Source organism: Eleginops maclovinus, chromosome 2 (genome assembly GCF_036324505.1).
Source record: "Eleginops maclovinus isolate JMC-PN-2008 ecotype Puerto Natales chromosome 2, JC_Emac_rtc_rv5, whole genome shotgun sequence".
NCBI classification, from domain to species: Eukaryota; Metazoa; Chordata; class Actinopteri; order Perciformes; family Eleginopidae; genus Eleginops; species Eleginops maclovinus.
In genome coordinates, this window is record NC_086350.1 from 19,805,941 (window position 1) to 19,833,045 (window position 27,105).

At 40.4% G+C, this 27,105-nt stretch overlaps 1 protein-coding gene across 8 annotated transcripts in view; it reads left to right on the forward strand.

The window, feature by feature from the left end:
* Positions 1-27,105, forward strand: part of fgd4a (FYVE, RhoGEF and PH domain containing 4a) — a 59,460-nt gene that overhangs the window by 12,366 nt on the left and 19,989 nt on the right. For 2 of the 8 annotated variants that reach the window (XM_063900768.1, XM_063900761.1), the window contains exon 2: positions 19,906-19,989. The exons of 1 other annotated variant lie outside the window; for it this stretch is intronic. In XM_063900768.1, coding sequence (XP_063756838.1) covers positions 19,906-19,989 — 84 coding nt within the window. Of the gene's footprint in view, positions 1-6,759; positions 6,996-14,453; positions 14,669-19,905; positions 19,990-22,532; positions 22,603-23,268; positions 23,397-23,938; positions 23,957-27,105 lie in introns of those variants that run through there. 5 more of the 8 variants (XM_063900793.1, XM_063900753.1, XM_063900785.1 and 2 more) reach the window with 5 other exon arrangements.

Sequence of the window (27,105 nt, forward strand, 5' to 3'; positions counted from 1 at the left end):
TAATTCAGGGTGGATTATGGTGGGATTTATTCTGTGTGTTTACCGCGAGGAGATATGAGAAGGATAAGGTGGATAATTAGAGCAACCGAGTATCATCTGTGCGGGTCTGTGTGAGTAAAACTAATTGTTTAATGATTTTGGTGTCGAAGTATTTGGTGTCTGGCGTTATTAATCCATCTTGCAGCTGTGGGCAAAACGCTGCACAGTCAGTGATGATTTTGGCTGGTCTTTTTTTGACAGCAGGGATAGCATGATGTGTGTGTGTGTGTGTTTGTGTGTGTGCCAGGAGAGTATGGGAACAAATCCAAGGTGGGTTGTTCCTATGATGCTGGGGGGCCAGATGTCGACCTCATGACAGATGTGCCCCACTGCTGTAGAGACGGAGATTCAGCTTTTGTACCTTGTGTGCTGTGTCTTTGTATCTTTCATTCTGCTGTGTGTGTGTGTGTGTGTGTGTGTGTGTGTGTGTGTGTGTGTGTGTGTGTGTGTGTGTGTGTGTGTGTGTGTGTGTGTGTGTGTGTGTGTGTGTGTGTGTGTGTGTGTGTGTATTGTGTGTATTTGTGTGTATAAACACGTGTGTTTCAGCAGACAATACCCATCATTCATCATTGACCTTCATAATGTGCGTGGTACAACGGGAGGAGGGGGGAGTCAATGAAAACAGCAAGGGCTCAAATGGATTGTGTGCATGCCAAATGTGTGTTTGTGTGTGAGAACATGCATTTTAAGGGACGTGGGTTTAATTAATGATGTGGGAGGCCCGGGGTTCTATGCTTATTGAGATGTGGTGGCTACTGGCGCAGAGCCATGCTGCTCTCCTCCACTCTCAGGCCAAGGAGAGAAGAAAGAGATGGATGGTGGAGGGAGAGTGGTAGGTGGAAGAGGAAGAGAAGGGGAGGTGGGGGGGGGTGCGAAGGCAGTGGGAAATGCCAGCTGCAGTGCTAAGAAGGTAGCGAAAAGTGTGAGGTGGGCAGAGTGACTGTGAGTGGGAGGAAGGTAGTGAGGCATAATGAAGGAAAGCACAGAGGAAAAAATATATGCACATATATTATTATTTTCTTACCTTAACGCTTGAAAAAGGAGTTTTAAAAAAGTAAAAATGTGCAATGCATTAAGATGAGGTTTAAAAGCAAACTGAATCAAATAACATTCAAGTCCTTTACGCTCAACATGAACTGAACTGAATGTGTTTCGTATTTTTCAAACACTTTGACATTGTTAAGAAAATGTGTTGACAGGTTGGATGTCAAAAAACATGATGTTCTCTGAATTCTGCAGAGCTGCACAGGATAAAAGAGGCTATATCCAGGGGAAAGTTTTGAATATCGTTTAAACCAAATGAGTTGCTTTTGACCCAAGTAAATGTTAGATGTCAGGCTCCGGGTAGCACAACTCCAAATGCATCTTAACGTTGCTCTGTGTCTGCTATTTATAATCGTTACAGACATATTTGATCGATTGAATCCTAATAATATGATATGTTTACCGCTTGTTCTACTGCAAAAAGTGACAAAAAAAAAGGAATGATGTGGCTTTGTGTTTGTTTTGTGCTTCATTATTTTTTTGTTGAGTTTTTTTTTTTAACAATACTGTTTGGGCTAAATGAAGCATATTATCTCAGCTAACTGTTCTAATTCCATAACATAATGTCAGTACAGTACAAACACAGCTGAATCATGTTTTTGATTTGAACCCCCCATTTTAAGTATTTGTTAAAGTATTGTATTCTTAATACAGTTTAAAACCAGTGAAAAGGAAGTTCAGTTATAAAACACTTGAGTTAGGAGAAGAGAGATGCACAGGATAATGAATGAACCTAAAGCTAATTTTAAATAATTCATGAGACAGTTTCTCATTATTGTGCTCCTTATCATTTGATGAAAGGCAATTTGACTACCATCTTCATAAAACTGATAAGAATTATTTCTAAAGTGAACGGGGATCACAATAAGAATAGGTTTAATCCCTTTCCAGGAAATGCAAACTGTCCCAAACCTTTATATTATATATAAAATAATTATATTGTCCGAAAGCTTTAACATCATTTTCCAAATCTTCTCAGATAAGGAATTTATTTGTGTATCCTAAAAATTATTGATCTGAAGTTGTACCTCCAGACTGTGAGGATATCTGTATGTCAGGCATGTTAGAGCTTCAGTGTCGCCCAACTGTAAAGATGAGATTTTGATTCTGGAAGATATTAGGTGGACAAAACCACCACCCTGGCCGTCCTTCATGATGTTTTTCATTACTTTTGAATCTGAATACCAACAAAGGGAGTTTAAACTCAATTCAGAGTGTGTGCACGTGTGTGTGTATGGAGATATTGTTGAAGTTGATATTCACAGTGTGTGAGGACAGATTGATCAGCGGTTGCAAAGCGAGGAAGGGCTTATCTGCCACCATGCAGCGTCGTATGCATTAAGTGTTTGATTGCGTTTCTCATAGCAAGCCGTGTGTGTGTGTGAGCTAGTGTCTCTGCATACATTCCTCTGCTTCCTCATGTGTGTGAGATGTGCATACTCTGTGCTCTAACCTGATGTAAAATAAGTCTGGATTTGTGGGCTGTCTTTTTCAAAGTGTACCTGCATGACAGTAATTCCTGTATGAATATATAAGCCTGCGCACTTGCTTCAAATTGCGAACTGTATAGAGAATACCAAAGCAGGTCCATTACTCACCGTCTGAAATCCAATACTTCCCCATGGAAACATAAGCCATCTTGCCGATAATAATCAATCATTATGTTGGCTCATAAGAGGAATCATTTGCTTACATAATATTTAATTTCCTGGTAAAATAGTGTATTTACACTGGCAGCCATTGACGGAGAAGCCTGAGTGTTTCTGTAATTTAACAATATATTTCTGTGCTGTTCATGACACAACATATGTGTTTCCTATATTACCCAATCGAGGCTGAACATTGTTATATGATATTGTAATGTTCTGTCATTTATTCTCAACAGTCCCAATGATCAAACAATAATCCTGTAACGTTTTCAACACAATTAGCACCAATTAAGCTGAAAGCTGACGGGTGTAAACATTACAATGAGTTCATTACAGCGTTTCGATTCAAAACCTGACCTAGCCCTTTTAGCAAGACTGAAAAAAGCATGCTTTAAAATGTCTTAAACTTCACAGATTTTAGGTTCATTTAGTCATTATGCAACACAGGATTGTACAACCAAATGCATTTGTAGTTTATTCCATCATGCTAGACAAGAAAAAACATAACATAAGAAAACTGAACAAAGAGTAATGTGTTCCTGTTGTGCATTTTTATAATGTGTGCCCAGAGGAATGTGAACAGAAGCGACATATCTGTTAAATTCTCTGGGAGGATAAATCATCTTAAACCGAGCATTTTTTTACTTTAGGAAAACAAATAGCAACAGGTGTTTGTGAACTCAAGGCAGTCAGTCAGTGAGTCAGATTACATTAACATTTTGAAACACAACATGACAGTAAACATGTGTAACAGCTAGGGAAGGCTTGTTGTCTCTTTCATCACTTTTTGTTTAAAAAACACTCACAATTGTTGTTAATGCATTCGAGGGAACTTCAGCTGGCTAACAATGGCAAAACACGCATGTTTGATAATATGTGGTGACAACATGATGATATTTAACTGTAACTGGTCCCTAAAATTATTATCTATTTCGAGATGTTTTACATTTTACAACTGTTTATTTCTACTCTTTTATTTCTACTTATGTGCAATGCCTTGTTTTTTATGCTGCTGCAACAAAAACATTTCCCAATTTGGGATCATAAAGTACATCGTACATCAACGTTTGTTATTTTTGTTTAGGTTTTAGTGCATTGAGATATTAAAATGACTACTAGCTTTGTAAATTACTATAAACAAAGTGAATCCATCCATTTTGGCAGTACCTCTGCAACGTACTGGACGGCGCCCTGTGACACATCAGTGGCCTTTATTTAAATGAAAATCTTCAAGATTATTACTTTCAACCGGAATGTCTCGTTTCTTATTTGTACATCTGATGAATATGTGACAGCATGCAACAACAACTTTTGCTGTTAAGAAACCCTTTTAATTAATAATAGTTATAACAATTAAAGATTGATTATATTTTTTAAAAACTCTTCCAACACTAACAGTTACAAGCCCATCTCAATGAAACAAAAGTGCTGCATGTCATGTCTGAACTTACCAGGAAATGAAATGACTAGTCACACCTTGAATGTTTCCTTTAATCCAATCTATTACATTCTCCTCTTGCTTATTAAAGGCAGACTTGAAACTGTAGCTGTCATGGGTCCTTTACGTGTGTGTGGGGGGGTGAGTGACTGCAGGCTGTCTGACCTTAGAACAGCAGTACTGACCTGTCTGTGGTAATGGCTCTGCAGTAAATGAACAGACAGAAAGTGAGTATACAGTTATTTCCTGCATGTGGTTCACTCACACACTCACAGTCCACGGGGACATGCAGGCAGCACACATACCGCTGCTGATGGTGACGTCTGGATGTAGTTATTGACTTTTCTCGGCCTTCCGGTCATTAATTAATGTGTTGTTTAGTGAGGCCTGCTGCATGGACTGCTGTGTCTGCTGTGAGCAGGTCGTTTCATGTAACCGCTGGTAGGATTTCATTTTAAAGGGCATCCATGTCCGGTTGTAAAGGGTTAACAATAAAGCGTGTGTTGGTTCATTATAAAGACAATTACCAGCCCTGTGCTGAACTTCCAGATGTGATGAGTAAAAAGTGAGATGAAAAGGCAGAGAAAGGAGATCAGTAAGCATAGATGGTTGAACAAATGGAGGATGAAGGGGAAAATAGGACACAAAGAAAGGGTGGAAATATAGATGGTAGAAGGGGAAGAGGTCAGGAATGTGATGGCTGCCAGTCTGAATTAGGAAAGACGGAGTAAAGGTCCTTGACATTATTTCCAGGCGACCATCCGAAGTGTGTGTGCATTGTGTTCAACAAAAACATGTTCTTCACACAACTTGTGAAAGCAACACTATCACTGTAACACTTGTTGGTGCCTTAGGGTAATTTTCTCAGACAATATGATGACAAGTGAGTGCTTTTTCTCACCATGTCAACACTTCAGCTACTCCAGACAACCACAGCAGAGATCTGTTGTGTCTCTGTAGTCTGTGGTAGTCTTCTTCAGCTGTGACAATATAGGAAGAAGATACAAATAGCAATATATCTACTGTGTCTATTTATGCAAAGATTCTGTTGCTCACCTAAAACAATTTCCACATTAATTGTTTCTTTTTATTTTGCATTATGTCTTAAGTTATTCTTCTATTGACTCGTGACATTTTCTGGGGCACTTGCAATCAGCTCTAAAAAAAAAATGCAATGTCATCCAGCTGTAAAACAAAAAGAAAGAAGCTAGTTCCTCAAATCAATACATTTTGGAGTCTTTCACAAGAGCTGTATATTTTATCCTTGAACTTGAATCAGACTTAAGGCTTGAGGCTGGAACTTGATTGCTGTGCTCTGAGAATTGACTAACTAGACCTGACTGCATGTGTCTGGTTTTGAGAACATGCATTCCTAGGCAATGAAGAAAACAAAGAGAAGCTCTTGGTTGAAGTTGTTCTCAAATGCAGCATATCTTGATGCTAATGCTGCCATGGCAACATACCTACTTAACGTTTTGACAAGGACATTAATCGAGTAAAATGTTTATTCACTGATTGATCAATCTTTCCTTCAGAAAATAAAACATTAAAGTTAAAGTGGTGAATAATTCAGTCTTTTAATCATTATAAGGATGTATTGCTGCATGGATTATCGTAATTCAATTATTTTTCATGTCAAACTGATGGTAATAAAATAAGCTGGGAGATCAACCATGTTACAGTTAATTCAGAGGGGAGCATGAATGTATACATTAGATTTAATGGCAATCCATTCAACATTTATGAAGTTATTTTAACAAAAATAAAAAAATGGTTGCACTAGAGAAAGAGTCAGCAAGCACCAAACTCTCTGGGCTCATCGACTGGGGACCATGAATATTAATACTACATTTCAAAGAAATAAACAGCTGCTTATATTTTAGTCTGGACCAAACAACAGACGGAATTAAATGATTTGAACTTTATATAATCCAATTACTAACACATATTTAAGTGATAAAGGTTTTTTTAAAGAACATTTTTAATGATATGAAAAATCTAAAAACCTTTACTTCAGTCTTCTACTTCATAACATACATAAATTATTCATCATGTCCACCTTCAGACGCCTTGCCTTTTATCCCCCTCCCCTCTCTTCCTGTAGGGTTGATTTTATGTCACACTCAGCACCTATATCCGCTATAGCCACCACCAGCAGCAGCAGCAGCAGCAGCAGCAGGGACAGCCGATGAGTACGGCCATTGGCTTCTTCCCCTGTCACTGGCCCTCCCCTCACCCAACACAATGGGACTGATTGTCCATGCGACACCACACTCACACACTGAGGGGGCTTTACTCTTGGGCAGCAGCTCCCCCACCATATGTCCCATCTCCGCTGGAATGTGATTATCTTCACTTGCCGTAGAGAGGAATGAGGAAAGGATAAAAAGAAGAAGGAAAGCATCTGAGGTTGGGAGTGAAAGGGCGAGTCTGTCACTGAGCGTGCAAGTGTGAGAGAGAGAGAGAGAGAGAGAGAGAGAGAGAGAGAGAGAGAGAGAGAGAGAGAGAGAGAGAGAGAGAGAGAGAGAGAGAGAGAGAGAGAGAGAGAGAGAGAGAGAGAGAGAGAGAGAGAGAGAGAGAGAGAGAGAGAGAGAGAGAGAGAGAGAGAGAGAGAGAGAGAGAGAGAGAGAGAGAGAGAGAGAGAGAGATGCAATCATTGCAGCGAGGCAGCAGTTTACCACGAGCCTGAACCTGCCAGTGCAACGAGAGACAGCACAGAGAGAGGGGAGGGGAGGGAGACGTTTTCACTTCAGTCTAGCAGTGGATTTTAATTCCTTCACTGGACTCCACCTAGCTGCTGCTCACCGGACACAATCTCCACTCAGGTTAGTGCCTATCTGTATTTTAGACCCCATTAACCAAAGCACACCAAAGAGTCATCCATCGAATGCACAATGCAGACGTTGGGCGTTAGGTTAACAGAGCTAAGACACCAAATGTGGGTGGTTTGTGACCACAGACACTGAAAAAGCCAGATCTCTGCTTCACACAGACACACATTGCCTGCTGAGGCTGATGGTTAGCAAAGACGGGAGCACACATCACAAAAGATAAACCCTGGCTCTCACCACAGGATGTTTCTCTCCCGGGTGCTGAAGCTAAGTGTGGCAGTAGTGTGTGTGTGTGTGTGTGTGTGTGTGTGTGTGTGTGTGTGTGTGTGTGTGTGTGTGTGTGTGTGTGTGTGTGTGTGTGTGTGTGTGTGTGTGTGTGTGTGTGTGTGTGTGTGTGTGTGTGAGGGAGTGTGCTGTGGGTCCTCTAAGCAGTGGGAGCTGTATTGGCTGGCTATTAATTTGCTTTAAGGCGTTGTTTACCCAGACTCTCAGCTGCAGGCTGTCTCAAGATATGCACACACACACACACACACACACACACACACACACACACACACACACACACACACACACACACACACACACACACACACACACACACACACACACACACACACATGCTTGTGCCCACAGACAAGACTACTGCTGATTTCAGTTAACTCTGTTTGCCATGATTGGTGTAATCGCCCTCGGCTGTCCATTTTGAGCTGTGGGAAAATATGCAAGAGTGTGTGTGTGTGTGTGTGTGTGTGTGTGTGTGTGTGTGTGTGTGTGTGTGTGTGTGTGTGTGTGTGTGTGTGTGTGTGTGTGTGTGTGTGTGTGTGTGTGTGTGTGTGTGTGTGTGTGTGTGTGCATGTGTGTGTACATTGTGGATGCTGTGTGCAAACAAAACTATGATTTGAAGTCACCTTGTCATTACAGCTGTAATACGATCTCCTTATGATGACTGCTTGTAGTTGCTGTCCTGATTCCTGAGAAGTAGCTGCTTGAATAGTGTTCATAAAATAACACATTGTTGCAGTAAAATACTTTATTATTAGCAGATAATATGCCTTATGCTTCTTTACAATTTTAGCTCAATCTCCCCCACTTCAATTCCCCCACTGTGTGCACATGCTGCAGCTCATTTGACTAGCTCTATCTGCAGTTGAAACCATTAACTTTATCTGCAGCAATATATTTTCTGTAGTGCCTTCTGCGCTCTCTGAGCTTCCTATACAGGCAGGCAGGGCGCCAGATTCTGCTGTAGGCTATGTGCTGCGATGGAGGCAACCAGTTACCGGTCTTTATACTAAAAAAGGCTCCTCGCTGCGGTCTTTGTGAGAGGTCCCGCTGATGGACTTCCTGTTGGATCAAGCAAGACCCGGCAATGAATCCAAAAGTCTCAGGTAGAAACAAAGAAGAGGATTAGGAGAATATGCTTGTGTGGGTCAGGAAAAATGGTTAAGGGAGATTTTGACTTGGCTTTTGGTAACACCGCTCAGAAGTAAGGGAACCTATCATAAAGGCAGTCCCACAGTGCAAACATAAACAAGAACATTTTTATATTATATGTTCTTGTTTATGTTTGCACTGTGGGACTGCCAGAAACGGTATTTAAATTGTCTGTATGTATAACACATGTGGAAACTTTGACAATAAAGTGGACTTTGACTTTGAAGACAGCAGGGGCCAAGTACATGATGGGACCAAAAATGGGATTAAAAACAAGCAGCATGTTTCTAAAGAAAAGTTAGAATGAGGAAGGAATGCTAGCAGTCCAGCAGTGGCTCAGTAAGTAGGGGCTTGGACTGGGAATCGTAGGGTCGCCGGTTCAAGTCCCCGAACAGACTTGAAAATATGGAAGGTGGACTGCTACTTGGAGAGGTCCCAGTTCACCTCCTAGGCCCTGCTGTGGTGCCCTTGAGCAAGGCACCGGACACCTCCAATCCCCCCCTCCCCATTGCTCCCCGGGCGCTGCACAATAGCTGCCCACTGCTCCTAGTACTAAGATGGGTTAAGATGACATCTGTATGAATACTAATAAGGACCTACACTCTCTGTCATTTATTGAGAACCATCACTTCCTCACAATGCATTTTTTTAGCACATTTGCGTGAGCATGTCTGCAAGCATTGTATGTTTGGATATGAATCCCACCTGCCCAGAATCTGACTATGCAGTACTCTTGTCAGCAGCTGCAGCTTAATCTTCGTGGGATTCATTTTCCTCACCTTCCATGCTTGTTTTCCCTTCACTAATTGGATTGTTGTTTAACGCTCTTGTTTCTCTAAATGAAGAAGTAAAAACGGTTTCCGTTTTTGGCAGCCTATGATCTTGTCGATTTAGTCATCTCTGTGTTCACAACATGTGTTGTTTCTTTTTCCTCACCTTTCCTGCCTGCTATCTCTCCTTTGCATTATGTTTGTTTGTTTATTGCTCTTTAAATGGAGAAGTGAAAAAGTTTCTGTTTTTTGCCTGCATATGATCTTGACACCGTTTGACATTGAACCCCTCCAGAAGGTGTCAGATTAAATGCTGTGTGACTGCGGGTGTGAATTTGGTTGTACAGAAATGCTGAGAAGATTTATTTTAAATCATGGCCACAGAAATGAGGAAGAGAGGACATCGTATCAGTCCAAGCATGCACAGTTAAAGCGGAAGTTTGCTTCTCGTTAAATGTTAACGTTAGTTTCTCTTTTCCTCTCTGTGCCTCATTAGAGCCCCAAACTTGGCTGTGGGCTGGCCTGCAGGCTTGCTTTCCGGATTGCAGGGTTTTTCTGTGCATTCCAGCTCCGGCTGAGAATATGGGCCCCAGTGCCTCCAGTCAGAGGGGCTCATTCATACCGAGCACAATGATCCTGTTTGAGCCACAATTTTTTACCCACGCTGTTTGATTGGCATTATATTCAGCTCAGCCTCTATTTACTTCATCCATAATGCATTGAGTCAAATCTGTTTAGCCTTAATGAATCTCTGTTGCTGTTTCCTATATTCTTTGGAATCAATAATGAGAGATAAACAAAGAGACGTTCAAGACGGATCAAGATGAATAATTCTTCAGAAGTATTCTTATGATGAGTTCATTCATTAATTGACTGTTTGCTAAGCACTGGATCCAATCATTACTATTGTGTTGGCTATCATGCTTTTCATTCTAGGCAGATGTACCAGTCAAAATGAATAAACATTATTCACAAAAAAATGTGTTCCTGAGTTCAGGTGAAGTTAGATCAAAGCCTTTCTAGCTATCATCTATGGTCCTAGCAGATGATAACAGATACACAACCCTTGTGGACAATGTTTTAATGTTTAAAGCAGACTCGTTTCAAAACAAGAACTCTGTAAAAGTGACTAGAGCATAAGAAGGATTGATGCTAAAGCTATAAGACCCAGGCAAAGTGTCAGTATCCTAAGCAGCTGATGATCCATGCAGAGGACAAGAATGGACAGAAAAAGCAGTGTGGATCTACTTAGTGTCAGTATGTCACTAGAAAATCTAAGACTTTCTATTCTGCTTGAATGCTTGACATACTTTGACAAGCAACGAAAGATTGAGTCTCTCTTGTTAGCATTTTTGTTAAAATTACATTTTAATGCTACAAAAGGCTTCTGTGATGATGACTGTCACCAATGTGAATGGTGAATATACTGTGTCTCTCATTACAAGTTTTGCTATTGACGTTGCTGAATGTTTATATTCCCAACAGAGTTCCTAATGTTAAACAACAATATAACTACACAGAGGATGTGCAGTGGTGACCTAAGCTTTTATTTTTTTAACCTTACAAAGTAAGAAATGCTTTTTCATTGTTAATACTAGCGAATTAGCAACATTTGCAAGTGTTGCCGCTTACGTTAGAGCAACTAAATCAACCCTTTCTTAGTTTTGGACACCATACCATACAAACCTGTATAATTAAGACAAAAAGCATTTGTGTAATTGTCAAAGCTTCCCAAATTGGCAATGTGCACCCCTAACTGCGCTGCCAAGAAAATTCTATCTTGGTATTCCTAATCTAATTGCACATTAAAATGAGGTAGTATTTGTATAATCCTGCAGAATTGGCCTTCCTTTATGTTAACAAGTAATTTTGCCAAAAAAGTCAAATTCTACTTGATAATTTCTCTTAGAGCTACACACATTATTATAGAGTTTGTAGTAAATGTATTGGATGTATAGGGGGTGTCGGCCCCAGACTATTTGCCTCTGTATCTCAACTGTCAAGACCTGTGAATCGCAGTCAGACATATTATTTTTCATTTGTCATTTGCCATTGTTCTGCCTACTGTGTTATTGGCATAAAGGCAACATTTATAGTTTTCCACATGTGTAAATCTGTTATGTCATAACCGCATTATTTCCTATGAATTGGACCTTGAAACAGGACGGATAGCAGTTGCAAATGATGTGCAATAGATTGTGCTTTCAGCAGCCAAAATCCATTCTTTGTGAATTCACCCCAGAGCATTGTTCAGACGACAGCTCCATGTACACCGCTTCAACATGTGCAGAAATCCATAGCTTGACAGCCGTGCTGTGCCAAGTAACGTGTGTTAAGCTATGATTGGACAATTGATGGGTTTAACAAAAAGACAGTTAGGTGAAAGTTCTGAAACATAATCATCAATGTTTTGCTGTGTTTTTAAGGAAAACTGTAAAATATTTTTGCCACTTTCATCCGTGCAAACCATTCAGAGTCACTGCATAACAGTTACAAATCAGCTTCTAAAATGTTGTTGACAACATATCTGTCTATCACGACCTTTACAAATGCCATGTGCTGTCAGTCAAGTGCACAAGGCTTCTGTTGTAGCTCTATGCCTCTAAGTCTATGAATAATATCAAGTGCATTTTGTTGTTTTCATCATCAAACAAAATTATAGCCAGCATCAGATGAGCAACAACCACTCACTCATCAGATCCCGATTGTGAGAACTTCTCATGGGGTTATTTTTGGAAATGCAGCTATATTTAAGTTCAGGAATTCATTTACTTTGCTAGACTGATGGGAATTTGAATGGTTATTTTCTACAAACATGATGCTTAAAATGGGTTGCATTGAATGGAAACTAGATTGCCATTTAATACCCTCTGGGCAAAAGTTCTCTGAATAATGTAAATATGAGAGTGCAGCTGGTGTGCTTGAGTTTAGTCTAGTTTTAAACACACAGCAAGAGTAATGGTCTTTCATGTTGAATATACGTCACTTCCACATATGTGCACTCGATCTGTGCGACATTTCAAATCCATTTGGTTCAGTATTTTCATGAAAGAGCACGCTGTGAATAAACACTGTTGTTCATTTATGAACAGACCGGCCGGCTGGGGCTCAGTCAGACGTGCTGATTGGATGGACGGGATATTGATTGACACATTTGTGTGCTCCAGCCAGCAGCTGTGATCTATTATCCAAGAGAGACAGCCAGGTCATGGGCGGGGTTTGAGGAGGAGATTGGGGGAAAGGAAGGTGATAAAGAAAGAAAAGAAGCACAGTGAAAGGGGGAAGTAAGAGAGATAAACGAGGAAAGAATGACTGTTGATGTTATCGCATTTTATAACTCCAACATTGATCCTTTTCATAGTACCCAATGATCACAGAGTCTCCTATCTCTACACTACTGTTTGGATCTCAATTATTCTTTCTTTCTGCTACTTACTCTGTTTTTTGTACACATTCATTCAAGGTATTGTACCTGCTGTTGTACCCTAACTTCTTTACCTTTTCCAGTCGTGATCATCAATTCTGGAGGGTCATTATCGCTGCAGTGACAACCATATATCTTTCCTTCTTTACATCTATGTCTTGCTTTGTTTATGTGTTATCTGAAGTAAGGACAGGAAGTATTTAACAGAGGGGTTTGCTGTTCAGGTTCAGGATCACAGTATGCCCACTTGGCCTGTCCCTCATTAGACATGGGCCAGAGAGCATGTTCAGATCATGCTGAAAGCTTATCTTTCCATGCTGGGGCAAGTGACTGGAGCATGCTGGGAATCAGAAAGTGGATGGACATTTTCTAGACATGATGTATGAATTTGATGAGACACATGTTGAAGTTAGTGGACTGTAAGAAAAAACATAGAGCTAAATGTGTCGCTGAAAAGGAAGACTTTCTTGACAGGTACATTTAAGAAGGTAGAGGCACAGGCTGCTAGTCAAATGTAACTCTTCAGCTCAAACAGAAGATCAGTAGTGATTTTCAACCCTTAAGGCTTCTGAGTACTTGCTACAAGGTATAGGTAAATCTATTGAAGTACAAACTATAAAGTAGTAATTATCCCTATTATATAAACAGTGGCTTTGTGCCGTTGTTTATACCAATGCTAAGGCTATCGCTACAATGCTGTTTCAATGATTCAGCAAATGTAGATTCTGCCACTTATTCTGCATGTTAATTTATTCAGGCATGTTAGGGCGACTGATTGACAAGTCATTTTACTTGTACTTAAATGTGCTGTAAAGACTGCTAAATTATCTTTTTTATCCATATAAGAGTGAAGCTCAGAACTGAACAGTAGTTTCAGAGTAAACTACATCATGTCCATGTTCGCTCAGTTTACTGAAGATAGGGTCTCATCTGGTTGCATTGACCACATAAAGGCTTTACAAGGCCTTTTAATTTTCACTCTATTATGTTTGTGGCAGAACACCATCGCTCTTAGGTAATTGTCCATTACCCAGGGACACAAGAAAAGGGAGACAGGCGCATCTGCTCTCATTCAATAGCCAATCTCTCCTGTGTCAAGAATGAAAACCTCAGACATGTGCCCACACACACACACACACACACACACACACACACACACACACACACACACACACACACACACACACACATTATCTTCCATGAACCTCCGTATGATTAAAGGGGCGTGACTCCGCATATTAATACATTCTGTGCGTTCCATTATTTATGAGTTACATCTGAATGGTAGTTATCTCCATCTAGGGCAGCCATGCAAATGATGCTGAGGTTACTTTGCATTCTTGCGTCCTTATGGGCAGAATGAGTCTTTTTTAATGTTTAATATATTATCTGGTTCATCATATCATTATAGGATGATAACTGCTGCAGACTCCCCTCTGTGATTTAGGTTTTTATATTTCAGAATCTCATTCATTGCTGCAAAAAAAAACTGGACTGTTTGGCAGGACTGCAGATAGCTAAATATTAACTGTGATGGCTAGTTAATACTCATAATTTTCACTTCCCTATCCTCACCCCTCCTTCCGCCGCCTTTCCTTACCAGTGATTTAAAGTGTTCCCCCTCCCCACCACTCTTTTGGTCTCTCTCCCCCTCCCACTATCTCCTCCCACTCTGGGGGCGACTTTGTCCTTGACTGCTGGCTAACCCACCAAAATCATTATTATGGAAATGGTTAAAAGGGGCACCTTATTGGACGCCTTCTTCCTCCTCCCCTTCCTCCTAGTCTCTCCCACACATGGTGACTGGTGTTTAGGAAACCGGTTTGTACAGTGACATAGCAAGTACTCCCAGGGTTTGATGGGTAAATACAGACATGAAGTAACCAGGTGCAGGGGAACCTGTCTTTTGAAGAAACGGCTGAAGCTTCCTTATCGATGTTCTGATAAAATAGAGTTTAAAGGACATTCTGAGATGGATAAACATCGTGTGGGATACAGGACGGGGAAAACCCAGCTGTACTGGAGAGGAGTGCTTCCAGGTAACTTGGGACGTTATTTTTATTTGCTTTTTACCCAAAAAAAGAGAACATCAGGAAAGTACAGTTGGTTTTGGTTCCAGTAATGAGTTGTTTGTGAACCCTTGAGAAAAGAACTGGAAGAAGTCTGTCTTTAAAGCAGAAACCAACATACAGGTGCTGCCAGACGAGTGGATCAATCTGCGTGGGTGCAGTCACCTTAAATAAAATATTTCAAGCATGCAGATTTTCTGTCGTGGGGAAACTATGTTCATAACTATTCACGAGTTATAGAAAGGTGAATAAAAGTAAAGGTTGTATTTCCGATACGTTGATTTCAGCATCCGGTTCATAATCATTTGGTGCTCTTTAAGGTGTGTGTGTGTGTGTGTGTGTGTGTGTGTGTGTGTGTGTGTGTGTGTGTGTGTGTGTGTGTGTGTGTGTGTGTGTGTGTCAACAGGACGATGTGAAGGGTCAATCATAACCCATTATCATCATAATAAGGAAGCTTGATGTCTTTTGATAGATAGGTACAAGGGACGGATTGGAATGTAGTGTTTCAGGATATGGTTACAATGCTATTAAGTCTTAATCTTTATGAGTTCAAAGATATATTCTGGTATAATTTAGATTACTTGTGTTTCTTTTGTGTTTTTTAGAAACTAAAGGTGTAAAGGGTAATGTAATTAACTCATAGATATCATCATGGCACTTCCTCAGTTTATAAAATGCTGTGTTTGAACATGCGGATAACTCACATTGTATAATTGTATAGACGCTCAAGTGAACACATTTTTGGACTTAAATCTGGTTTTGACAGAGCAGTGTTAAAAAAGTATTATTATTATTCATTGTGTTAACAAACAAAGGTCTATGCTTTTGAACAGAGAATTTAGATGTTTTAAATAAATCCCTTTCTATATATTCCAAAAATACTATGAACAGCAATGAGTGTATATCTTTTGGGGGAATAAAGTGTTATATTAAGGACACTATGAATGATAATTATGTAAATTAAGTGAAAACTAATGCACTTTATTACTCTTTGCACTTTCTGGTTGGATGCAAACTGTATTTCATTGTACTCAATGACAATAAAGTTGAATCTAATATATGAATAAACTTCTCTGTAAAAGAATAAAGATATTAAATTAGAAAGGGTTATTGCTTGTAAGTGCTACAGAAGTGGAGATTTCTTGCCCAGGGTATAAAAAAGAAAAAACTATGATGATAAAAGCCTTTGAAGATCAGTTGTGTAATATTCCCAACTGTACATTATCTAATGCTAAAGTGTACATCACTCACTCATGGTGAATTTAGGAGACATAAAAACACGTAAAAAATAGACCTTTGCACATTTGTGTTTTGTTTTTCTCTGTGCACTTGCAGTAGAATACTTCTATTGTTGTGTTATCTGCTATTTCTGCCCCGGCTGGCATGTGTTTCCACTAAATACAGGGCATCCGTAATATAAAACAAGTTGCAATGCGAATAACAAAGCGGCTAGAAGTGTTGAAGAACAGAGCGAACACTGGCAGCGACAGTAGGGGGATACAGATTTGATTTCATGTGTTGACAGAAGGTCAGACTCGGATCATTGCTTATTTGGTTTTGGACTCTCAGTCTCTCTTCTTGTTGCTATAGAAAGAGTTAATGTAAACAGAGAGAAGGCTGCTATCCACAGCTGAGAGATTCTAGTGTGATAAAAGCGTTGAACAACACTTTCCATTGAGAGAAACCGCATACATGTATACACACACAAACAAACACACACTACTTAATGTTTTGTTAATGTCACAGTTCATTAACTGTCCTCTAAGTGTCAAGGAGAAGTCGCTACTGAGCTTTTTATCAACGCCGATCTTTGTAGATTTATATAACAAACACATTTATTTTGGTATCAGAGTGAAGGCAACACATTTTCTTCAATACCGTAGAAGCCAAAGTGTTCATTTTAGAGAGCTGATTGGATTGCTGTGTAACTGCTGAATTAGATTTTTAATTTCTCTTAACTGCCATTGTTCAAGGATTTTCTGCCACCTGTGTTAATGCGCGTATAATTCTCTGTACTAATAGAGAAAACCCAAAGACATAAAGAAGGCAGGTTGGTCTTCAATATCTGACATGACAGACATGTATCAATACTTTTCCTCTTCAACTTCACCTGTGCAGTTTGTGTTCACTGTAACTGACAGTAAGCCGGTATAAAAGACAGAAATCGATGAAGAAAATCAACAATGCTTTCTCGACTCCTCCTTTTTTTTACGGAATCAATCATTTCACTTTAAATCCAACACACAGCTCTTGATCAACATGCACATGCACTCTGCAGTTGTTCCCTGCAGCTTTGACAAAAACTAACGTGGAAATATATAACAGGTAGTTCTTGGATAATCTTTTGAAAGTAACGCCTTTTATCTTGGAGATTGAGGTGATACTGTGACACTGAAATAATACTTGGTCAGCTACTTAATGCGTCACGTCCTTCCAATCCTACATTTCAAACCCCCGGCCTTGGAAAGCTAACCATTGATAAATCGTAAAAGAGAAAAGTCACACAAGAGATAGAGAGTTTAATTCTGAATCCTTCGCTTTAATACTGCCAACAAAGCTGACTCACCTGTATGCTTTTAATTTTGTGATAAATTAGCCAACCGCAAACAAGTATAATCTTGAAAGACACTTCCAGAACAAGCACACAGCATTTGCAGGTACAAATATCAATATAGACTTTCAACATGTTTGATATTGTCAATCTACATGTTCCCAGAGACAATAAGCGGTGTTATTGAATATGTTTTGTGGCTCCAGACATATTTTATTTTGCGGCAAAGGGGCAAAATGGCTCTTTTGGTAGTAAAGGTTGCTGACCCCTAGTTTACAGTATCTTTTGAAACAGTCTCGTCAGTCACTTCAACATTTTTTAATAATTACAGCTACAAGAATGGACGCAGCTCTGATTTTCATGATAAGATATTTGACCTTGTAGTGAATCACTTTCCACTGTGTTAATTTGTTCACGTGCCCTTTTGTGCTTTGGTCAGAGTTTTGGTAAGCTAGAACTCAGGATTATAGGATAAGAATAACAGGAAGTGAACAGACAGGAAGAGGAAGCTAAGGGTCAGACCAGTAGCCTGACCAGTACACTCTGCCATAATATATCATCAGTGAAGCACGTTTCCCCTACACCCACATCTCAGAAACCCAACCTTCAAGGGTGTTGATACCTATGCTCTGGCTTTGTTTGTGGCTTTTTATTTGTCAGTGTTGATATAGTAACACGTCATCCACTTCAGGAAACAATAGGCGTGTGATGGTTTAAGTCACATAGCCGAGAGTGGAGGGGGGGTAAAGTTGAATTAGAGGGTTGTCTCTGTAGAGAAGTGTCTGATATGTATGTAATGCTTTTTGTTAAGCTGCTTATGTGTGTCAGTTTATTCTGAATATGGAACTTATATAACAGACTGAGGTACAATTGTTGTACTGTAATGTTAATGTGTGTGTGTGTGTGTGTGTGTGTGTGTGTGTGTGTGTGTGTGTGTGTGTGTGTGTGTGTGTGTGTGTGTGTGTGTGTGTGTGTGTGTGTGTGCGTGTGCGTGCGTGAACAGCAGGCAGGCCTGAGGAGTCCAGATGGTGGGTGGAGAAAGCCCTCCTTTAATCCCTGAGCCAGGATATTATACCCCCCTTCACAACACACACACACACACACACACACACACACACACACACACACACACACACACACACACACACACACACACACACACACACACACACACACACACACACACACACTCCATACAAATCTGTACCTCCTCTGGGCTGTTTCACAGCCCCATACTGAGTTTGTCCACTTTTCCTTTACGAGGCATTATCCACAATCTACTGTGTTGATAGATCCAAACTGACACTGTGATACATGCTATGTCATAGTTTGGTGTATTAAGGGAAAAACTGACAAGTGACACATGAACAGACTATCAAACTATAAATTAAATGACAATATCTGTGTTTAAACTCATAGGATGTTGTTACAAATGCACACTTAATTGTCTTTCACAGAACTTTCATAGATTCTGTTGTGATTTGTCAGTTTACTTCACATTTTACATTAGACTAATCAGATATTGTGTTCATTAAGGAAAGCCAAATTGTAGACGTTTTGCTAATATTCAAGGTTTAAGTTACATAGAAACCTATATTTGATTCACATCTATTTAAGCCACTGCAACTTTCCCTGAGGCTATTCCCTGTGGCAGCCTCAGAAGTGACAGTCAGAGTTATCGTGACCTCAGAAAATCCAGTGAAAAACATTATCATCCTCTGTTAACATTTCTTCCCGCTAATATTTGCCCTTTCATAAATGCATATGCAGAGAGGAGAGAGGCTCTCCTTGCAGACAATCAAACTGCAATCAAAAATTAAATGTATTTAATGCCTGAAAAACATGTAAAACAACACGATGGAACTGTAGTTGTAATTACTGACTTTACCTTTTGTCCTAAATTAAACTAGAAGTAACCTTCAGTAAAGTAGGAAAGAAAGATACAAAAATAGGTTATTCACTGTTGTGTCATTGTCATCATCACCGACATAGTGAGTGAAAAGTTGAATGGAGTCTTTGATTTATTCAGCTGTTATCTTGTGCTGCGTGTCAACATCGATCATCCTGCAGCTTTGACGTTTCATATGAAATCAAACAAAGGTGGTGTGTGTGTGTATGTGTGTATGTGTGTGTGCGTGCGTACGTGTGTGTGTCTTTTTATTTGTTTCTAAGTTTATGTGAGCCCATCATTGTTTTTACACCCGTTGCTATTTTCTCTTTAATCTTTTATGTGCATATTAAACGGCTGTGTTGAAAGAGTGTGAGCTGTCCCTACAGAGTATGCCCTACATATCACAGACAGACTAATTAGAGTTTTCATCTCCAAGGGGCGGTATATTTTTATTTTCTTCATTCTCAAAAACAAACACATGTCTACCCCTGATGTCGATAAAAGCAGCTACTAGAAGAGCTTTTAAAACCCTTGCGCGTCATGCATGTCAAGCATGTAGTCTCGGTTGTTGGAGACTTCGAAATGGTATATTGCTCTTATTCCTCCACTCTCATTTTCATCTCCTCTCCAGTAAAACTGAGTCGGTGCTTGTCTTAAATAAAACATTGGGTGGCTTGAAACCGCTCGAAGCTCAGATGCGGGTGAAGTATTAAAATATCTGCTCATATTTCTTTTTATAGTGAAACGTGTGTTTTGTTGTTGCAGATAGGAAAGGCCAAGCTGACTGTTTCCAGACCAAAAACGCTGATCAAGGGCCCTGCGTGGCGGTGAAAATCGAACACTCCACGGGTAGGAAACATTGCTTTATGCCCTTACACCTTCCTTCTTTAATCTCTTTCTTTTAAATGCAGTTTGTTTAATGTTATTTATTGTGTTGCGGAAAACCCCTCTGTGTTTAATTAATTAAAGTGTATAGCTATTTGAATCTTAACCATGACAGTGGTTTCCTGTCTGCATTCGTGATGCAGTCTTACGCTTTACTTGACCCTTATCTCTTGATGTGTGTGAGCTAGTAGAGCCACAAGCCAATTTAAGATGCAAAGCTTTGTTTCCTGTCAGCCGCCATCTCTGATTCACAGCAGGAGGGCTGCACGTGTTTGCATTTAAAGTCAAATAGCATGGTTAGAGTTTCAAGCCTTTTGGTCCTTTCTAAACTTCACCAAATCAGATGATGTAATAGAAATAAACTGCCGTGAAGACATGTGGTTAGAAAGGATGCAGTGAGGGGAAGCATGAAGTCGCCTCCCTGCAGCAGTGTGGTGGAGGAAGCTGCTGGCCTCTGCTGTATGAGTGTGTGTGTGTGTGTGTGTGAGTGTGAGTGTGAGTGTGAGTGTGAGTGTGAGTGTGAGTGTGAGTGTGAGTGTGAGTGTGAGTGTGAGTGTGAGTGTGAGTGTGAGTGTGGCTCACAGGTGATGAATGGATGCATTCCTCCATCCCCAGTCTCCGCCTATTTCTCCCTTTTTCTCATTTTCTCTTTACTGTGTCTCATTCGCTCCTCAAAATCTGTCTTTCCTTTCATCGCTCTTCCATCTGTCAGTCTTTTCTGTGCTCGTCTATTTTGATCATCAACTCACTTTCCGACCTTGGTATCTGTTAACAGTTCATCCCTGTGAAATAACTCCACTGTGTCCAGTGCTCTCTCCTCTCTAATCCCATGTCTCCACTTCCCTTTCCCTATTACTTTCCTCCGACACTCCATCTTCGTTTTCATCACAAAGGCAGACCGTCTTTGTAACCACCCCCCTCCCGGGCCTCCTGGTTCAGAGCAGACAGGGGTTCTAATCTCACAATGGCCCTTGGATTAGAGGATGGGGCTGTGTTAATCTGAAGAAAGTCTGGGTAGTTTAACAGAAATGGCTAATCCTCACGCCTGGTGGAAATGGTCATGTGTCACCCTGTCTGTCACTCACACACCAGTTTTTGTACCAGCATGGTGGACACAATGAATTCTGTGCAGAGCTAGACACAAGCTGTTATCTCATTGAGTGATGTAGGGCCCTTACGTTATAAACTGTGTTTTGTTTGTCTCTGTTTGTGTGTTGCTTGCGTGTGTTTGTTTAAAGTGTGAAGCAGCAGTTTGAGTCACTTTGTCTTTTGCATGAGAGTTGTTTTCTCCTTTTTACTGTGTCAGCACCACATTTTAAGCTAATTCATGTGTGAGCACGTGCCCTTAAGGAACCTTTTCTGGTATTTGGTAGTCACTTAGAATTAATGCACATGAAAAAACAGGTTTCCTTAATTGAGATGCGAGGCCCAGGTTAATACTGCTGGAGAAACCTTGCTTCTTCTGCCATGCATGAATTTATGCATGTGAAGGTTAAGAGATCTGTTTGTATCCGTCAAAAATAGATTACTTTACTAAAATGTAAAAGGCTAATCAATCATTTGTTTCTAGCTACACAATTAGTTAATGATGAAATCTAACCATATTCAATTACAGAGCCTATCCTTTTATTAAGGAATACCCAAAATGGGTTTACCAAATAATTATCCTTGTGTTATCTGAACTAACTTAAATTTAGGAAACTGACAAATATAATAGACAGTGAAAGGAAGAGCAGGTCTGTAGCACCTGTTTAAATTCAGAGGTCAGATGCCACTGGCTGCATCTCTGAGTCTGATGACAGCAGAAACTCCTATCTGCATGTGACGCCGGCAGTGAGACCCTGCCAACAATAAGGCTATAGGAGGTTGGCTGCGTCAAGTATTTATTGGCACCAATTTATGTTTGCACCACTGAGAGGTGAGCATGATAGTGCAGTTTTGCTCACAATTGCACCATCATCCAGGATGTTGTCATTTTCACTTCATGTACAGTATATGAAAAGTACCTAACTACTCTAAGTAGTTCCTAGAACAGGCATTAGGAAGGGAATGCAATGCATGTACTGTCTACCGATCGAACCAGTTTAATGGAATGCCTGTCATTTTTATAATCCTGCTCTGCTGACACACAACACCAGCAGTGTGTGTGTGTGTGTGTGTGTGTGTGTGTGTGTGTGTGTGTGTGTGTGTGTGTGTGTGTGTGTGTGTGTGTGTGTGTGTGTGTGTGTGTGTGTGTGTGTGTGTGTGTGTGTGTGTGTGTGTGTGTGTGTGTGTGTGTGTGTGTGTGTGTGTGTGTGTGTGTGTGTGTGTGCCTCTACAGAAGGCTTTCACATATCCACAGATAGCAAGATGACCAGAACAGGGTCTTATATTTAGGCTTCCTGTATTCATGTATTCTTTGAACCCTGTGATGGTTTAAAGTTGATATAAAACACTGCATCAGCAGTTAGTCAACAGAGCAAGCGCGCACATCTGAGCTTGACCGTCAAAGACACCAGGGACCAGCTCTGCTCACACCACAGATGGAGAACACAGACGATATAATGTTGCAGTTTCCTGTTGATACTTCTGCAAACGGTACTTCTCGTTCATAGTATAACGTAGTGTAAATCTGTCATTTGAATTCACTTGTTTTTAGTAGATTTTACCAGATTAAACCAGAGTTAGCATTACTTTTCACTTGTTTTTGTTGAATTGCTCAGTTTTTCACCAATGTTTTGGCTTTTTGTCTTAAATATTTGCTCAGGAGATGTGCCTGAGGAGGAGAAGTTGATGGCGTGACTGTTTAAAATAATAGATCAGAGGCTTTGGGCTTCATTTAGATTTTAGCAAGCCGATGAGAGAAGTGGTGCGTAGCGCTGCAGGCTGCTTTACTGTGGTGCTTGTTAATCATTGATCAGAATAATCAGGCAGAAGGAGAAGTGGCCTGTGCTCATATCAGTGTGGTTTCACACTGCAAGAGGCTTTATTTGTTTGCTCCTTTTATGATAAAAGAACGAGGAAGATGGAAAATATGTTTGTCCCTTTGTGTCTGCAAGAGCTGTGCAAGCTAAAGTTAATTAGCCACAGATCCTGTTTGTAGATTTGTAGCTTTTAAATGTGCAGATCCAGAGTTGTGTGTTGTGAACTTCTGGGTGTGTGTGTGGCTTTGTACTTTTTTTTAAAGCCACTTAAATAGGGGGTGTGTGTGAGAGATTGAAGGAGGAGTCTTGTGTTGCTCTGTGAGTCCTTCTCTGAGCTGAGTGATAGAGCGGTGGGGCAGCCTGGGAGGATTACACTGAACACAAACTCAGAGCTCTTCTGGGACTCACACACTCTCACACACACAGTGTGGTCACTGAGGATGCTACCAGTCCGTCTCGAACTGTAGGGTGAGTTAATTCATTGCATCTTTCTTTTGAATTGTCTCTCCATGAGTGTAAGCTTCTCTCTTCTCTTGTTAGAATTTGTTTAAAAAAAAGATACAGTCACACTCTAGTAGTGGCTCCACTCAGCTCCCATGCTCTCATGTTGACCTGCTCTTTTTTTATCTGCCTATGGAAGACAGTGTCGCAATGTTTACTCTGTAACACTGGCAGAGCCTTTCATATGACAAATAGCCTTCACATGTCAACAAGCTCTGACTTTCTTTCCCGTCTGTACTTTAACCAACTTGCTGATCCAGATAAGATAGTGTGGCTATGGCTGTGCACTTTAGCCATCTCCCTCTCTGGTGTTTTTGACATCGCTGCGCTCTGTAGAAGTCACGTACACGATCTGTAATACATCAAGCCATTTATAAAACAAGAAGCAGAATTTGTAAAGCGTCCTCTCAGACATTCCTTTTGATATATCGCGCCTGTGGAGTCACCAGGCGAGGAGACAAAGCCCTAGTTACAGGCTGTGTCAATCCGTCTGCTGGCAGGGTGGAGACGCACTGCAGCACAAACAGGTGTGTCTTTTCTGTTTTTACCTGAAACTCTCACTCAGCATATATTTTGCTTCGGGGGTTTGTACGACAAACAGGTCAGGCAACCTGTCAGGTTTAACACTTCGGGGGAGGGTAATGGTGTCATAAGGTAGAAATGTGTTGCTTAACAGTGTTTGACTAAGGCTGAATGGAGATTGGATAAATATTACACCTGCGCAAGAGGTTTGCTTCACTTTGCTCTTAAAGAACAGTTCCTGCTGGAGACATTGGACTTAAAGTGCTATATTTAAGTGTGTTGTTAAAAAGCTCATATAGTCTCTTCTTTAGACATTGTGGCTCTAGAGATAGGTGGTGGATTTAGATGATTTAAAAAGGAGGATCATCCAAAAAACTAACAATATGTATATACCAATTAACACAACAATAAAGGGCTGCAAGTAATAATTGTTTATATTTTTAGAGGAATTTGAATGTGTTTTTATCTTCCGTTCTAACCCAAATATATTTACTATAAAATGGAGAAAAGCACGAAATCTCAATATTTGAGGCTGAAAGCAATGGTTAATTGATTATCAAAAAATAAAAGGGTATCAATAAAATCATGAATCATTGCAGTTGTAAATAAATAGATTACGAAAACATTCGCCATAGTGCGGGGGGCCAGAGAGGGATCCAGTCTTAACATTACAGGGTAACTGGCTCAACTTTAAAACCACCCTTGCTAGAGATGAATAAAAAGCCTGGTCGACCACTTTGCTTCAGACTGAGATACTTCAACAACTTTAAGATAAAGTGCCATACAATTCCGTACAGGTCATGACTGTATATATTGTAAAAATTGGCAAACCATCCAATGTTTGTGATGCTTAAGACCAAAGTGTCGGACAAACAAACCAACAGACCTTGCCTTCCCTGGAATCAAACTATTTTTAGGCTTTAGTTGAGATTATTAAGTATTTTCAGACACTGTTTATTTTTTTGTTGCAAAAAAAATTAATTTGCGTCTGAGTGATAAATTCCTTCAGTCTCCTTTGCTGGCTTCCAGAAAACTCATTCCTGTTCTGCTGTGATGTGGCAGAGCTGGAGGGCTGTGGGGGGGTGATGTCTTTAAAGCTGTAGTGCCACACAAACATTAGACACACACACATTTGCATATAGCACGCTGAGCTCAGGTAAACCTCAGAAAGTAGATTCTCTTTGAAAGGGGAGATGTTTGTTGGAGAGCTCTGTCTCCTGGATATACTCACACACTAACATGAGATGCTTTTCATTTTTTAGGTAAGAAAAGAGAATATTTGTGAAAACCCAAAACGCTGTTGCTTTGAAAAGCAGCATTTTTGAAAGTCGTTATTTCATCTACACTGCTGCAGACACCTGACCTTTACAAGAGCATTTCTTATTTCTCGTACTCGCTGTGCCGCAGCTTTGGATTTATTGAGATGGAAGCAGATGCCTTCAGGCTCGGTCCACTCAGCAGTGAAGTAAATGTTTTGCATCTTCAAAAGCTAATGGGCTGGTTGCCATGGCAACAAGTCTGACCATCCTCCAACTAAGACGGAACCAAATGTCGACTGAGTTAGACTATTCAGAGTTGCACTTCCTTGATTGAAGCATCGCTGCGACGTTGTTTTCGGTTTCTATGCAACGCAGATGACCTATGAGAGAGAAGTTGTGATAATGACTCCATGTCATTGATGTTATAGCAAGCTGTGTCCCAGCCCAGCTTTAGTTCCTCTTATACATATTTCTATCTTCCACAAAAACAAGTCTCAGACATCAGGGCTCTTTCCCCATCTCACACAGGAGGAGAAAAAGTGTCGAAGTGTTTCTGCAGGGTGGTGGCTGCTACTAATTCACTCTACGTGGCGACCTGTCAGCTTTAATGAGAAGATGCTAGAATGAGTGTGTTGCAAGGAGCAGCAATTCCTGCCCAGCATTACACTTCTGAGAAAGGAAGTTTATCCTATTTTTACTACAAGGGAAATGGCTCGTTTCAGTGCCTTAAGGGGCCCTATTTGCTTTTTTGCGTTTTCTCTTTTGTATACTGTGTTATAGGTTTGAGTGCATGTAGATGGTCTGCAAAGGCTAAAATCCCCAAATTCTCTCCCACACACCCCTCGCCCTGCCTGAAACCTTGATTGTAGTCCTTTGTTTACTCTGAAACATAGTGACATTGCTACTTTGGTGCTTTATTGGTGAGCACACCAACACATTGTACGTGATAGGCTAAGGGGTGGGACATCTCAAAGCAGTTGACCAATCACAACAGAGCCGGCCAGCTAACCGGTCAGAGTGGACTGGGCTCTCATTTTCAGAAAAATAAAACACTTTTTGAACATTAAAGCATGTAAACATGTCACAGTAGAGCAACAAAATACAATTATTAAACGTGAAAATGACCATAATATGGCCCATTAAATGAATCAAATAAGGGAGTAAAGATAGTAGAAAGATATTAGTCTGATCATAACTACAATGAGTTTCTAAGCAATTGGCAGAAAGATTTCCAAATGGTACTTCCTGTATCTATAACATCTGTATGTTCTAAGCTTTAACAGCAACCACTTAAAATACCTGCACCACTTGCTTGGGTTCAAGTGCAATCCTCCAGCCTGTAAGCAGATTCACAGGCGAGGGACTGGTGTTTGACATAGCTAATAACAACCTGTGTAGACAGAGCCAGGCTGTGGAGGGTGGACCCCCTGCAATCCAACACGATAAATGTAGTGCATGATCTGCAGGCGGGGAATTCATTTTTAGCCGTATATGTATATAATATGGTGCATAAGTGGATGTTTTCTTATAATCTCTTAATGTGGCCACCGGTGGAAGCCAAGCACATAATCAAGAGAAATTCCTGAGGCCGCTTTCGGAATTGATTGGTAATTTTTGGGTCCGTTTTTAGTAGGTCGGCTCTCCCAAACACAGTGTGGGACCGTTTCCAGTCAGACAGTTGCTAGAGCTGTTGTCTTTAATTACGGTCAGGTTTTTAAAAATAGAAACTGTGACTATGTGATTCTGTGGTATTTTCTTCTGTTACTGTTTCAGGATTGGTAAGATAAAGATCACTGTAGGGAAAATAAATAAGGGGCTTCATTTACCATTTTGGCACATAGTAGTAAAATGTCAGTAAACAAACTAAAAATGGCACATCATGTATATAGGACATA